This window comes from Heptranchias perlo, chromosome 3 (assembly GCF_035084215.1).
Source record: "Heptranchias perlo isolate sHepPer1 chromosome 3, sHepPer1.hap1, whole genome shotgun sequence".
Taxonomy (NCBI): Eukaryota; Metazoa; Chordata; class Chondrichthyes; order Hexanchiformes; family Hexanchidae; genus Heptranchias; species Heptranchias perlo.
In genome coordinates, this window is record NC_090327.1 from 20,342,455 (window position 1) to 20,358,803 (window position 16,349).

Here is a 16,349-nt window from a genome sequence, read left to right on the forward strand (position 1 = left end):
TCCCAACTAGACTGTTGCGTAACACTGCTAATAAGGAGCAGCCCAGAGCAGCTCCATTTAATGCAATAGTTTCAGACAAACCAGATATCCAATCTGGAACTGCATGACCGTGGGAAATTATGCAAGTGAATGGGTGTTTTGCATACCCAGGTGGTTTCCGTGGTTGGTTGGCTGTAGGTTGGCTCTCAGGTCATGCCAAAGTACAGGCTGCTATGGCTTTCAATGGAGCTGCTACAGGACAGTCCTTCTAACCTCAATGAGCAACTCAAAGGTGATTTACATGGTGGTAAACCACTGATGATTTAAAAACTTAAATATTTTAGAGCAATATCATGTCTAGTCAAGGTTTGCCATTATAAATTCGTATTTCCACATTTATAATGGAAACTGCTTACTTATACTGTAATTACACTCTCCTTCAAGTGGAGGCAATGCATCACGACCACTGGTGGGAGGATGTAATTACAGCATGACAAGTTTACACAACCAGTTTCTATTAGAAATGTGGGCAAATGAATTTATAATACAAATATAAAATTAAGGTCAGAATGTATGACTTTAAATGGGAACTGAATTACGTCCATGTGTTCATGTATATATAATTACTTTGAATAAAACGTACTGGCTCTATATTTTTCTTACCTTTTAAGATTTTAAAATCTGAAATCTGCCTAAAAATCTATAATTTTAATTTCCGAATTAAAGCATTATGCCTCATGAAAACAAAATCTTACTTTTAAGGAGACAAGGCCACAGTAAAACAAATAGTGACAACATAACCCAAGAATCATCTATAATTTGGATTTTTGGATTGCATATTACAGGTTTAATATCACGACAGAATATATGTGTTTAGTCCCACACTGAATTACCAATGTCAGGCATGACACTGTGGGCAAGTACAAGCAGCCATGTGCTTCCCAACAGGGACTGAGGAGAATTTGGAAGGGTGAGTCACCTGAGCTCAATCTTGCACTTTGAAGCAGCCAGCTGTACGGCAGTATTAGCAGAAGCACGGATGTAAATTGCAAGTCAGTCTTTTCAGTTGCAAACAGTATGATGTATGAAAACCGTGACAGTTGATAAAGCACACTCCTTTGCCCATTTGTTTAAATTCTACCAATCCCTTTGAATACTGTCAATCTCCTTGATACTTGCTCCAAATCATGTAATTTTACAGACAGTATCTTTATTCACCATTGAAATATAAATAATGTTAAGAGCAGACAACCCATAGAGATTCCGGATAATACCACCAATCACCACCTCTCAGCCAGAACACATCCAAAATCATGTACTTTATAGAAGCAGCTCATTTGAAATCAAAGATTTTACACACCTTGGCCAATATTTGAATTCTAAATCTACATTGGGACATTTCATTTTTCTTTCTAAATTTTCATTTCCGTAGCATTATGCACATTTATAAGCACTCGATGATGATTATGGTGATGCACAGACCCTACCAAGGAGGGAAACTGTACTGAAGTTTTAATCCAAATAGTCTTACCTTCACCGAATCCAACAGGCTCTTGGGAAAAAATCTCTTCAAACCCACATCCTTTCTGTTCAAAATAAATGAAATGTTTATATAATTTTTTAGTACAATTTTAAAGTCACTGAGTCTACAGCACAGAAACAGGTCATTTGGCCCAACTGCTCCACACGAGCCTCCTCTCTCCCTACTTCATCTAACCCTATCAGCATACCCTTCTATTTCTTTCTCCCTCGTGTGCTTATCTAGCTTTCCCGTCAATGCATCTACGCTATTTGCCTCAACAACTCCTTTAGGTAGGGTATTCCACATTCTAACCACTATCTGGGTAAAGAAGTTTCTCCTGAATTCCCTATTGGATTTATTAGTGACTATCTTATATTTATGATCTCTAGTTTTGGACTCCCCAACAAGTGGAAACATTTTCTCCACATCTACCCTATCAAACCTCTTCATAATCTTAAAGACCACTATCAGGTCACCCCTCAGCCTTCTCTTTTCTAAATAAAAGAGTCCCAGCTTGTTCAGCCTTTCCTCTCAGTTCTGGTATCACCCTTATGAATCTTTTTTGCACCTTCTCCAATGCCTCCATATCCTTTTTATAATATGGAGACCAGTACTGTGCACAGCACTCCAAGTGTGGTCTAACCAAGGTTCTATAAAAGTTCAACTTAACTTCTCTGCTTTTCAATTCTAGCCTTCTAGAAATGAACTCCAGTGCTTGGTTTGCCTTTTTTTATGGCCTTATTAACCTGCATTGCTACTTTGTAATTTGCGTATCTGTACCCCGAGATCCCTTTGCTCCTCTACCCCATTTAAACTCTAATTATCCAACGTGGCCTCCTAATACTTCCTCCCAAAATGCACCACCTCATACTTGTTCACAGTGAAATTCATTTGCCAATTACACGCCCAGTCTGCAAGTTTATTAATGTGTTCTTGCATTTTGACTCATTCTTCCTTTGTATTAACTACACCTCCAATTTGGTATCGTTCACAAATTTTGAAATTGTATTTCCGATTCCAAATAGTCATTGTAAATTACGAATATCAGTGGTCCCAGCACCAAATCCTGAGGAACACCACTTCCAACCTTTTGCCAGTCCGAGTAGCTACCCTTAACCCCTACTCTCTGTTTTCTGTTTTGTAGCCAAGACACAAGTCCCTGTTCATTGACCAACAATTACAAAAACAGGTATTAAAATAATTATTCCACTACCTACAAAGTCAAAATTTAAGTTTTTCTGTAAATCATGCCAGTAGCATTACATCATTCAATCAAATATGCCTTTTTATACATAAAAGTCATGCCTTTCTTTGTATGTGTCGCATAGAATAACTCAAAGGCTTCACTCATGGTACCACTGTGAACATGAAGGGTCCTCATCATTCCTACTCAATTGTAAAACATTTATAACAGAATATCATTGCTCACAAGACTGACACATCATAGAAGAATTTTAGCCTAAAGGTCTGTGCAACCCTATTACATTGACCATGCGCATTTCAACATTTGAAAATGGAATAGTATATCTGTTCTAATCACTGTAAAGCTGCTTAAATTGAAGCTGCTGGGTTCAATCTCAACATGGATCCAACAGCCTTATTCCAATCTCTGTGTACCTAATCAGTTCACAATCAGTTACCAGTAAACAGGTCACTCTTACTAAATATTAAACTTCATACTGAAAAGTTTTTGGGTAAACCATGTTTATTTTTAAAAGATTTAAACCAATTAAGAGATCCAGGAAAAGGAACACTGATGCAAATTTCCCACCCGCACCTCACCAATTTTACAGAGGGTCTGAAGTGGAACATTGCTCAGGGATGCACGTAGCCGCATCCCTATCTCTTGCTGTGGTCCCATTTCCCACTCCGAGCCCATATATGCATAATGAAAAGACATGCAAATGAGAAAAATACATCCGCCAATGTATTTCCCTCTAGTTGTATCATTTTAACACTGAACAAAGGCATCCGTTACGTCTTAGCTTCCAGCTTTCCATAGTTGACGGACAGGGCCCAAAATTTTATTTCAAAATGGTAGGGCCTTTGCAGTCACTCTTACAACAAAGACTTCACAGGCGCAAAGGGTAAGTTCAAAATCTATACACTAAAAATATGCCCGTTTCGCAGGCAGCACTGGAGGCCTCCAAGACCTGCTGCAGCAAAGTTCTTTCCCTATTTCAGTGTGATCCGTTGGCAGAGCACCACTGAAATGGAGTCAGATTTTTTCTGCAGGAGGTAACCCCTTGGCCATAAAATTAGCTAGACCAGGAGCACATTTCTGGGGCAGGCAGAGGTCCCAGCTCACCAGCAAAATCTAAGCCACTAAACTTTCAGAAATGGTTCAGTAGCCTAGTGGAGGGATAACCTTAACCATGGGAATTTCTACAACTCTAAAGAAGAAAACTGACAAAACCAAGGGTAAGGAGAGGTAGTTTTCCAACTTTGTGCAGCTGGTGAAGAAGTTCACCCATCAAGAGTGTACATCAGAAATTTTAGCACATGCTTGAATTTCTGATATGCACTCTCAGCTAGTGCATACATATTGACTGAATTCCCTGCAAAAATGTGCAACTAAATTTAAAACAACATGCATTTCTATTGCACTCCTCACATGCAGGAAGACATCTCAAAGCACTTCACAATGAGGAAAAAACAGTGGACACCAAGCAGGAGGAGTGAAGAAAATAAAGTGGGTCGGGGCTGAAAGCATATTCTAAGAAAAAGGTTTTGAAAGCAGCAAGTGAGATAGCAAGGTAGATGGAAATGGGCAGGGAGTTCCAGAAGGCAGGAACATAGTGGATGAACAAGTGGCCATCAAGGTGGAGAGTAGACCGAGGAGTGAGGCTGGAAGTGATTACAAGAATATGTTGGAATGAGACCATGAAGGGATTTTAAAATGAGATTAAGAGTTTTGAAGTCACCTCACTGGGATATGGGAAGCCAGTGATGCGTGGAAAGGACAGGTAGTGTGGTAGGAGTACAAGATTTGGTATCTATTTGCTAGCTGTGGCATTTTGAATGAGCATTACAGAATTTAAGCCTCAAGGTTAGAAAGGCATAGACAAGGTTTTTGACTATACAGAGATAGTGATGGATGCAGGCAATATTGCAGAGGTGGAAGAGTGTAATTTTAGTAAATGGGCAAGTACACTGAGGTTCTGTACCTCCTGATTCAACCTGAGTGGTGGGTAACCTGAGAGGTTAACAGAAGTCAAAAATCAGGGAAATGTAGATGCTGATTGGAGCCAAAGAAGATGGCTTCAACTTTGCTGATTCTAAGCTGAAGGAAAATTTGGCTCAGGCAGTTGGAGAGCGCCTTTAGATTAATACTAAGGCTGTGATTAATACATCTTTTCCTGAACTACACATTTTAATATGTGTTTCTGAGGAGGAATACAATTTATTATTTGCAGTTCAATGGCGGCTTGTGAAGTTTTACTGTGTTTCTTTTTTGTTGAGATATACACTGCCTGCCAAAAGGCAATAGGGATACATTACTCCAAATATTTGTATTTCATGCAACCATTCTATCATTCTCAAAATGATGGAGGGAAGATATCGTCTGCCCTATCTTGACAAATTAAAACATAAACGTAATACTGCACAATTTTACACAACCCAGAGCCACCTGGGTGCGCACGGCGTTCCCAAATCTGGAAGTCCCACTGGCAATTAAAGCCGGCGTGACGATGTTTAAACCAACAATTGAAGTACTTAAAGTACTTGAAATCTGCCTTCACGTAATTAATCATGCTGGCAAGCGATCTCAACGCTGCCTCAACGTGGTTCCCATGCTGTGTGAAACATGCCATGGGAAACTCAGCGGGTTGCAGCCGGCAACCATTTGGACATTTAAATTTGTGTTTGACAGATGCGGATAAAAGGTCAGTTATTGCAGCAGGGCACTCAGTTCTCTCAAACTTTTGGCTGGGAGATCTTCATGTTTAAACTAAAAATTCTTGGTTCACACTCAGAATTGTTCTGCTTATACATATTTACCTCTCAAACTGACATCATCAGGATGGGGGGGCGCAATGGCTGCATTCACCAGTACATCTGAGGAGGAGGAACATCACCATTCTCACCAGGCACGGCGTGCACTTCTGCCACTTGCAGTTCCACAAGACACAGGTGCGCCACAGGCACCTGCACAAGAGCAGAGAGGGGAACAACAGAGGGACTGACGTCACAGGAGGCACTACCCTCGTGATAGGGTCCACAGACCAAGGCTGAGCTTCTTGGACCCTTCTGAGCAGCAGTGCCTACGGCAGCTGAGAGTCAGGTGGTCGCAGACATCTGCAGCCTCTTTCAGGCAGAACTGCTCCCAGCCGGGCCTGATGGCATCGCATTGCCTGTCGCAATTAAAGTGACCACTGCCCTCAACATCTTTGCCTCCGGATCATTCCAGGGCGCCACCAGTAACATCGCTGGGGTCGATCAGTCATCTGCCCACAAGTGCATAAGGCAGGTCACCAATGGTTTGTTTCACAGGGCTGCCCACTACGTCAACTTCCCCATGGACGATCTCAGCCAGATGGAGAGGGCAGTGGGTTTCCACTCTGTGGCTGGCTTCCCACGGGTACAGGGTGCAATCGGTTGCACGCATATAGCAATCCGAGCACCTGCACTTGAGCCAACAGAAAGGGATATCACTCCATCAATGCGCAGCTCGTTTGTGACCACCAGAAAAGATTTCTTCATGTGTGCGCCAGGTTCCCTAGCAGCTGCCACAATTCATTCATTCTATGGGAATCCAACATCCCGGCCCTCTTCCACGCACCAAACACCCTTAAGGGCTGGCTCCTCAGACACATGGCTCATGACAGCTCTGAGGAACCCCATCAGCGAGGAACAGTGTCGATACAACGACAGTCACATCGCAACCAGGTTTTTTCACCGAACATGCGATAGGACTTCTAAAGATGTGATTTTGGTGCCTGGATCGGTCTGGGGGAGCGCTTCAATACACACCATCGAAAGTGGGTCGAATTATAGTTGTCTGTTGTGTCCTGCACAACATGGCGCAACAGGGAGGGGTACCGGTTGATGAGGCCCCATTGCCCTCATCCAGCATCCACCTCCGTCATCAACATTGAGGAGCAGCAGGAGCAGGAGCACGAGGAGAAGGAGAAACCCGTCGGCAGAGCAGCGGCTCACCTGGCTACTCGTGAGGCCAGAGAGTCACTAATATTTGAACAATTCTCATAAGGGGATCACAAAGTGAGGAGTGTCCAGTCCACAGACCACCTGGAAAGAGCAGCGCCAACATCAGCCACCACCCCCCCCACCAACTCCACACAAAACAGTCCTACAACTACACATACACCCTCTGTAAACACACCCACTGGGTGGCATCAAGTCTCCCCGTTCATGATGAAGCACACGAAAGGGTGCTATCACAAGAGGCAGTCAAGAATGGGCAAGACGTGGCAGTAGTGGTGAGAATTATAACATTTAACCAAAAAACAAATATAAATGAAAAACATGAGAGTCTGTCAAACACCCTTGTGCATACTCTTCGTGATCACAAAACCTTCGCCTTTCTCTTCCTACTACTTCTATGTGGTGCATCCCCTGTGGCTGCAGCAGTGGAAGCGGCAGGTTGTTCATATTCGTGCCCTAACTGCTGAGATACTTTGGGCCTACACCCTCTCAGTTTTGGAGGCCGTGTGGGCCCCGCCAAAGACTGTTCCACCTGCACCTGTGCAGGGGCAGACTCAGCCACCTGGAGAGGAGTCAACATTGTGCGTACTGGTTAGGAGAGGGGGCAACAGGTGAGACGTGGGAGCGCTTTGAGTGGTATCCCCACTTCCATGTCCCTTTTCACCATCATCCCTCTCCTGAGCCAGGCCACATCAGTCCTACCACCATGCTGGAAAAGAGTTTGGAGGACATGTGGGATGACTTGGAAGCCCACTTGTAAAGTTTCTGTCTGCCTGTTTAAAGCGGCAGAATGTTGTTCACCGAGCATCTGAACGGCCATTGTCAGGGCTTGAATGGACTCATTGTGAGCCCTGCTTCAGGCTCAATGGAGGCTAGCCTTCTCTCTATCGCAGACATTCCCGCACGTACTCGTGCCACCATTCCACTAATGCAGGAGGTGGACTCCTCCATCCTCTCCGCTATTGTGGAGAGTGTGTGTGGCACCTATTCCAATACCTCGCAAATGTGCTGCTGTTCCTCGATCATTCTCCTTTTACAGGATGGCCCCCGGGGTTCAGCACCTGCATCCAGCTGAGCAGAGCCTAGAGAGGAGTACACCCACTGATGCAGACTCTCCACAGCTGCCCCTGCCACCAGTGTCTGCTCGTGCTCACTTGTGTGTGGCGACACACCAGGTGCCAACCCAACTAACTGACTACTAAGACCCACTGAGGTGTGAGTATCTGCGCTGGTGGATGGCTCGCTAAGATGTGACAGTGCGCCCTCAGAGGCCGGGAGCTCCTCTGAGGAATCACCCTCTCCTGTCACTGCAGTTGTTTAAGGGCCTAGAAGAGAACAGAAGGCAATATTAAGAATCATCATAGATGTATAATGTTGCAATGAGTATACTGAGGTGTTCAACATGCCAATCATTCATAACATCAATTCATGTGTGCAATGAATGTTAAAGTTGTGTCACCAGATGTTTGTGGGGTGCCAGTTTCAGCGCCCCCGACAGACAGGCACGCGAGGGTGCGGCTGATCTCCAGGACTTCCTCCTCCGCACCACTATTTGTTGTGGCCCCCCCTCCAGTCCTCACCCTCTGGCGTGCATTTTGAGCTCTCTTCTCCTTCAAGGGGAGAAAGTATAGACGTGTGAGTGAGTGAGAATGAAGTGGTAAGCTGATGAATGCATTGCTTTGGGTGAGGCTGACCGTGAAAGAGATGCATCAGAGGGTGAGTATCAGACAGAGACATCACATTGGATCAGGACTGGGGTGAGTGGTAGTGGTGGGTTCACAAATGGGGAGGTGAGGAAGTGCTCAGGAAGTGAAGGTAAGTTGAGGATGAGCCTTAAATGGTTTTGAAGAGTGATGTGATGGAGTAGTCTTGGCAGTGCAGAAAGATGTTGGTGGGGGGGAGGCGGGGGGGGGGTGCGGTGGGTGGGAAAGAGAGATGACATGCGACATGGAATGCAGGAGAATCAGTAAGTGTACTCACTTTTGCTGACTTAGCTAGGTCACTGAAATGCTTCCTGCACTGGGCCCAAGCGCGGGAGATGTTGCTCCTGCTGGTGACCTCCTCTACCACCTCGAGCCAGGCCTTCTTGGTGGCAGAGGCAGGGCGCTTCCTCCTGTCGGCCGGGTAAAATTGTTCTCACCTCTTCCTCACCCCGGCCAGCAGCACCTCAAGTGAGGCCTCACTGAATCTTGTAGCTGGCTTGCCCCTCTGCTGCTCCATTCTGTCTCCTTGCTTCAGCAAAAGCCATTGGAACAATAACCCTTTAAATCCAGACGCTCCAGCTGACAGCCTGTCATGCAGGTGCGCAGTCCGCCCGTTGCACGGCTTTCAGACGCCAAACCCGGAAATGAGGTTAATGGCCACCTATTATGTCGGATCGCGTGGGGAATGCTAAGGTTTTATTATTCGTGTTTGCCGCTGCCATCCCGCCGCCTTATTAAAATCGTGCCCTGTCTCTGCACTCCACAGTGCTTCAAAAGTCCACTGCCACCAGTCTCAAATTTAACAAAAATCCATTTTCTCCGCTACAACACAAGCATAAACAATTTTCCACCTATTTCTCCTAAAATGTAAATTTGTGAAATCTAGATCATCGGAACATTTAATTCAGTGTGACTGGAATTTCTGCAATCCGTACTATATTCTTAGTTTGGCAATGTTAGTCAACTATAAACATACGACAAGGATGTAAGGTTTCTTCTTATTCAATAAAACAAAAATACACACGACTTTTTGGAAATTATACCTAATGAACAGATCTATGTTGCACTAAAAACGTGCAGAATTCACAATTAATGTTACCTCAATAAAAAGGATCCCATTGCGAAAGCAGGTTTGATCCTTCACTACTCTGAGTTACCTATCTCAGCTGTACCATGTGAGGGAGAAAGGTACAGGAAAAAGGTATACACCAAAAAGAGATTCCCAACTGCTCACCACCTGACAGCCAGCCAACAGCATTACTGATAGTGGTCTAGCAGGGCCATATCGCACATCCTCTGATATGCAGAAAGTGTGCATCCTCATTAGATGGTACACAACCTAAAAAAAATACTTTTGTTTGTTTAGATCCAGATTTCCGAAAGGAAGATCATACTTGACAAACCTGATCGAGTTCTTTGAGAAGGTGACAAATATAGCGGATGGAGGAAGTGCTGTGGATGTGGTGTACATGGACCTTCATGACAAGGTATCGCATGGGAGACCACGGGGGAAGATTAAGGGGAATGGAATTAGGGGGAGGGTAGCAAATTGGATTAAAAACTGGCTAGAAGGGTGGAAACAGAGTTAAAGGCAGTTTCTCAGAGTGGTTGGAAGTGGGTAGTGGTGTTTTACAGAGTTCTGTTCTGGGACTGCTTGTTCAGTGTGTAACTCAATGATTTGGATATAGGACGTAAGGGAGTGGTATTCAAATTTGCGAACGATGCTAAAATTTGAAACATAGCAAATAAAGTTGCATGATGTGGAAGTGCAATGAGATTTAGGGGTTCAGGGTACGGTAGCATAGTGGTTATGTTACTGGACTAGTAATCCAGAGGCCTGGACTAAAATCCAGAGTCATGAGTTCAAATCCCGCCACAGCAACTGGCGAATTTAAATTTAATTAATTAAATTCAATTAATTAAATAAAATCTGGAATTGAAATACTAGTATCAGTAATGGTGGCCATGAAACTACCGGATTGTCGTAAAAACCCATCTGGTTCACTAATGTCCTTTCGGGAAGGAAACCTGTCGTCCTTACCCGGTCTGGCCAATATGTGACTCCAGACCCACAGCAATGTGGTTGATTTTTAATTGCCCTCTGAAATTGTAAAATCTCGCTACGAAAAGCCACAATAAGAATAAAACCGGACGGACCACCCGGCATCGGACCACTAGGCACCAGACATGACAACGGCAAACCAAGCCCAGTCAACCCTGCAAGGTCCTCCTTACTAACATCTGGGGACTTGTGCCAAAATTGGGAGAGCTGTCCCACAGACGAGTCAAGCAACAGCCTGACATAGTCATACTCACAGAATCATACCTTTCAGCCAACGTCCCAGACTCTTCCATCACCATCCCTGGGTATGTCCTGTCCCATCGGCAGGACAGACCCACCAGATGTGCAGGTACAGTGATATACAGTCAGGAGGGAGTGGCCCTGGGAGTCCTCAACATGGACTCCGGACCCCATGAAATCTCATGGCATCAGGTCAAACATGGGCAAGGAAACCTCCTGCTGATTACCACCTACCGTCCTCCCTCAGCTGATGAATCAGTCCTCCTCCATGTTGAGCACCACTTGGAGGAAGCACTGAGGGTAGCAAGGGCACAAAATGTACTCTGGGTGGGGGACTTCAATGTCCATCACCAAGAGTGGCTCGGTAGCACCACTACTGACCGAGCTGGCCGAGTCCTGAAGGACATAGCTGCCAGACTGGGCCTGCGGCAGGTGGTGAGCGAACCAACACGAGGGAAAAACTTACTTGACCTTGTCCTCACCAATCTACCTGTCGCAAATGCATCTGTCCATGACGGTATTGGTAGGAGTGACCACCGCACAGTCCTCGTGGAGATGAAGTCCCGTCTTCACACTGAGCGACACCATCCAACGTGTTGTGTGGCACTATCACCGTGCTAAATGGGATAGATTCAGAATAGATCTAGCAGCTCAAAACTGGGCATCCATGAGGCGCTGTGGGCCATCAGCAGCAGCAGAATTGTATTCCAGCACAATCTGTAACCTCATGGCCTGGCATATTCCTCACTCTACCATTACCAACAAGCCAGGGGATCAACCCTGGTTCAATGAGGAGTGTAGAAGAGCATGCCAGGAGCAGCACCAGGCGTACCTAAAAATGAGGTGCCAACCTGGGGAAGCTACAACTCAGGACTACATGCATGCGAAACAGCGGAAGCGACATGCTATAGACAGAGCTATGCGATTCCACAACCAACGGATCAGATCAAAGCTCTGCAGTCCTGCCACATCCAGTCGTGAATGGTGGTGGACAATTAAACAACTAACGGGAGGAGGAGGCTCTGCAAACATCCCCATCCTCAATGACGGCAGAGTCCAGCACGTGAGTGCAAAAGACAAGGCTGAAGCATTTGCAACCATCTTCAGCCAGAAGTGCCGAGTGGATGATCCATCTCGGCCTCCTCCCGATATCCCCACCATCACGGAAGCCAGTCTTCGGCCAATTCGATTCACTCCACGTGATGTCAAGAAACGGCTGAGTGCACTGGATACAGCAAAGGCTATGGGCCCCAACAACATCCCAGCTGTAGTGCTGAAGACTTGTGCTCCAGAACTAGCTGCGCCTCTAGCCAAGCTGTTCCAGTACAGCTACAACACTGGCATCTACCAGACAATGTGGAAAATTGCCCAGGTATGTCCTGTCCACAAAAAGCAGGACAAATCCAATCCGGCCAATTACCGCCCCATCAGTCTACTCTCAATCGTCAGCAAAGTGATGGAAGGTGTTGTCGACAGTGCTATCAAGCAGCACTTACTCACCAATAACCTGCTCACCGATGCTCAGTTTGGGTTCCGCCAGGACCACTCGGCTCCAGACCTCATTACAGCCTTGGTCCAAACATGGACAAAAGAGCTGAATTCCAGAGGTGAGGTGAGAGTGACTGCCCTTGACATCAAGGCAGCATTTGACCGGGTGTGGCACCAAGGAGCCCTAGTAAAATTGAAGTCAATGGTAATCAGGAGGAAAACTCTCCAGTGGCTGGAGTCATACCTAGCACAAAGGAAGATGGTAGTGGTTGTTGGAGGCCAATCATCTCAGCCCCAGGACACTGCTGCAGGAGTTCCTGAGGGCAGTGTCCTAGGCCCAACCATCTTAAGCTGCTTCATCAATGACCTTCCCTCCATCATAAGGTCAGAAATGGGGATGCTCGCTGATGACTGCACAGTGTTCAGTTCCATTCGCAACCCCTCAAATAATGAAGCAGTCCGAGCCCGCATGCAGCAAGACCTGGACAACATCCAGGCTTGGGCTCATAAGTGGCAAGTAACATTCGCGCCAGATAAGTGCCAGGCAATGACCATCTCCAACAAGAGAGAGTCTAACCACCTCCCCTTGACATTCAACGGCATTACTATCGCCGAATCCCCCACCATCAACATCCTGGGGGTCACCATTGACCAGAAACTTAACTGGATCAGCCATATAAATACTGTGGCCACACAAGCAGGCCAGAGGCTGGGTATTCTGCGGCGAGTGACTCACCTCCTGACTCCCCAAAGCCTTTCCACCATCTACAAGGCACAAGTCAGGAGTGTGATGGAATACTCTCCACTTGCCTGGATGAGTGCAGCTCCAACAACACTCAAGAAGCTTGACACCATCCAGGACAAAGCAGCCTGCTTGATTGGCACCCCATCCACCATCCTAAACATTCACTCCCTTCACCACCGGCGCACAGTGGCTGCAATGTGTACCATCCACAGGATGCACTGCAGCAACTCACCAAGGCTTCTTCGACAACACCTCCCAAACCCGCGACCTCTACCATCTGGAAGGACAAAAGCAACAGGCACATGGGAACAACACCACCTGCACATTCCCCTCCAAGTCACACACCATCCCGACTTGGAAATATATCGCCGTTCCTTCATTGTCGCTGGGTCAAAATTCTGGAACTCCCCTCCTAACAGCACTGTGGGAGAACTGTCACCACACGGACTGCAGCGGTTCAAGAAGGCGGCTCACCACCACCTTCTCGAGGGCAATTAGGGATGGGCAATAAATGCTGGCCTCGCCAGCGACGCCCACATCCCGTGAACGAATAAAAAAAAAAGGTTCACAAGACATTAAAATCAGCATCTCATGCTAATGGAATACTAGGTTTTATTACAAGAGGTATAGAATATAAAAGCTGAGATGCAATGTTGAATCTATATAAAACCTTAGTAAATTGGAGCAGGGTATGCAGTTTTGGGTTCCACACTATAGGAACGTTCAGGCAACAGAAAGGGCACAGTGCAGATTCAATAGCATGCCGACTGGTATGTAAAAACAAATACGAAGAAACACTTGAAAAATTGGGGTTGTTTTCATTAGAACAGAGAAATTATGATTTGATAGAGGTGTTTAAAATTATGAAGGGATGGGACAGAGGAGATAGAAAATAAACTGTTTCCAGTGATTTGAGAGGTCTGGAACGAGGGGGCATAGATGCAAGATTAAATGCAAGAGATTTAGGACTGAGAGCAGGAGAAACTTTCATTACTCAGAGGAAATGGAGTTAGTGATTGAAGTAGAGACCATGTCAACATTTAAGAATTGGTTCGATAGGTGGTTGAAGGAAAAGGGAATAAAGGGATATGAGAACAGAGCTGACACGGGTGATTAGGACTACTGTTTGCGTGGAGGATAAACACCAACATATAAACACCAATACAGACTTATCAGGCCGAACAACCTGTTTCCATGTTATAATTCCATTTTGATAGCAAAATTAGACAAGCATGAAAGTTTATGTCGTGAACCAAGTTACATGAACTCTTTCCTCTACTTCCAGAACAACCGTGTAAAGTCTTTTTTTTGGTTGAAATAGCTATGAAAAACCAATCCCTTCAGTTTTGTTGGATTATTCCAGCTGTGCATGTTGCTGAATAGCTTTATGTGGCATATTAATGTTTAGATAATATAACTGAGTATTAGCCATTAACAATAAAGTAAAATATTTAACAACATTTTTAGCTCTCCTCTACTTAATTTCCTAGCTTATGCTTGCATATTAACAACCCTCTGTTACATGGCAACTCTTCATCCGGTGTCTGTTGGTAACACTCTTGCCTTTGAATCAGAAGTCCATTCCAGGATTTGAGCACCTAATCTGGGCGCTGCAATGTTGGAAGTGCTGTCTTTTTGATGAGACATTAAACTCTGCCTTTTAGTTCATCTGTTCTATGTGTTCAGATGTTTCCTAAATATTTTCCCACATTCCCTTTGGCTACAAAATATATGTTGCCCATTCCATAAATCCCCCACCCTCCCCCATTCCAGGTTTAACCATCCAAAGAAGTGGAGGGAGCTCTCCTGGTGCCCTGGCAAACATTCCCTCTTCAACCACTGCTATTTGTACGGCATTGCTGTGCACAAATTGGCTGCTGCGTTTGCCTGTATAATAGTGACTTCAAAACTAATTTACTGTGTGATGTTTCTGAAAGACATGACACAGCACTAAATAAATGCAAGTTCTTTTTATAAATGTGTGCCTTAAGAATAAGTATCAACAGGCTACACGTGCATCAGAGCTGAGCTTTATCCTAATCCTGTACTCAACCTCATTCTCACACTTTCCAGAAGGGCATCACTGGATAATGTTTTCCTGATATAATTTTTTCTCCTATTTTTCAGCCTTCCCATTTTGCACTCATCGATTTTCCACATGCTTCCTAATCATGTGTGTCCACATTCCTTTTGGTTACAAAACTTTGTTGTTTCCTCTATAGATTTTCCTTAGGTTGTTGGTTTAACCAATAACTCACAATATATTTTGTGCTGATGGAAGTGATGACATGGCTAATATTCAACTAGCACACTTATTTAATTATCCCTTAGTAAAGTGAGCATTTCTCTTGATGATGTTTCAATCAATGGACATCATTCTTTTCAGTATCTCATGTGACAATAAGAAACATTCATTATCCAACTGCTGACACCAATACTGCATGAAATGCTGCTTCAATGTTCCAAAGCAATATTCAGACTTGTTTCACACCCAGTATGTACTACTGACACACAGCTTCAAATCTGTACGAAGCATTTGCATTTTTCATTGCTCTTCAGAAAATCTGTCATTCCCTTCTCCAAAACACCTTTTATAGTTAAAATTCTTGCTTTAAAAAAAATGATTTTGCAAATGATCATCCTTTGAAACAACTTATTAATGCTTAGTATTGGTTAAAGTTTTCAATTCTTGAATCACTAAAATCTCAGTCTTTGTCCAGTTTCTTATGCAAACCCTGAGGAAATGCACTCATGCACAACTTATGGTTAAATACCGTGATGTTCACCAAATGCTAGAACATATGCATTTTCAACAGCCACAGGGACAGATCCACTTAAAATGAAAGCAAGCTTTGACATCTGACATCCTAGGAACAGTGGGTCAGCTTACGGCAGAACATTTATCCACAAGCTACAAAGCAAGTTTCAGAACCATCTGCTGATGTAGTGTGAAACTGATTCTAAAAACAAAAAAAAATCGACAACTGGCAACGTTCCAGATCAAACTGCTATGAATTACAGCAACCTGATCCATAGTGAATCCAGTCACAATTATGCAAACCCTTAGAATGTTCAACATTCATAGAGTGTTGTTTGTCAAAAAGCCTTGCATACATTGTACAAAGCAAATGTTAGTTGGAAATAGTTTGTATGTCCGCACAGATCCTTGAAAAGCCAACTCAGGAATATGTGTAGAGACTCCTAACTTAACAGCTGCAACACTTCATAATGCAATAAACATATGACAAAGCAGCACCTCTGTATCCTTATTTATATCACAGTATCATACATATTAGGTACTTAACACGAAGGCAATATTATAGACTGTCTAATGACTAAAAAAATGACACTACTAGTTGTAGAATAATTTTATTTAGCATGGAAAAAAATATTTGAAACTTAAGTTAAATATTAGAAATTGGGGGTGGAGAGGGCCAGCTCAGT

The 16,349-nt window shown here is 44.4% G+C and overlaps 1 protein-coding gene across 7 annotated transcripts in view; it reads right to left on the reverse strand.

Moving 5' to 3' along the window:
* Nucleotides 1–16,349, reverse strand: part of LOC137310916 (focal adhesion kinase 1) — a 585,674-nt gene that overhangs the window by 251,162 nt on the left and 318,163 nt on the right. For all 7 annotated transcript variants that reach the window (XM_067978464.1, XM_067978455.1, XM_067978457.1 and 4 more), the window contains one exon: nt 1,511–1,565. In XM_067978464.1, the coding sequence (XP_067834565.1) occupies nt 1,511–1,565 (55 nt within the window). The remainder of the gene's footprint in view (nt 1–1,510; nt 1,566–16,349) is intronic.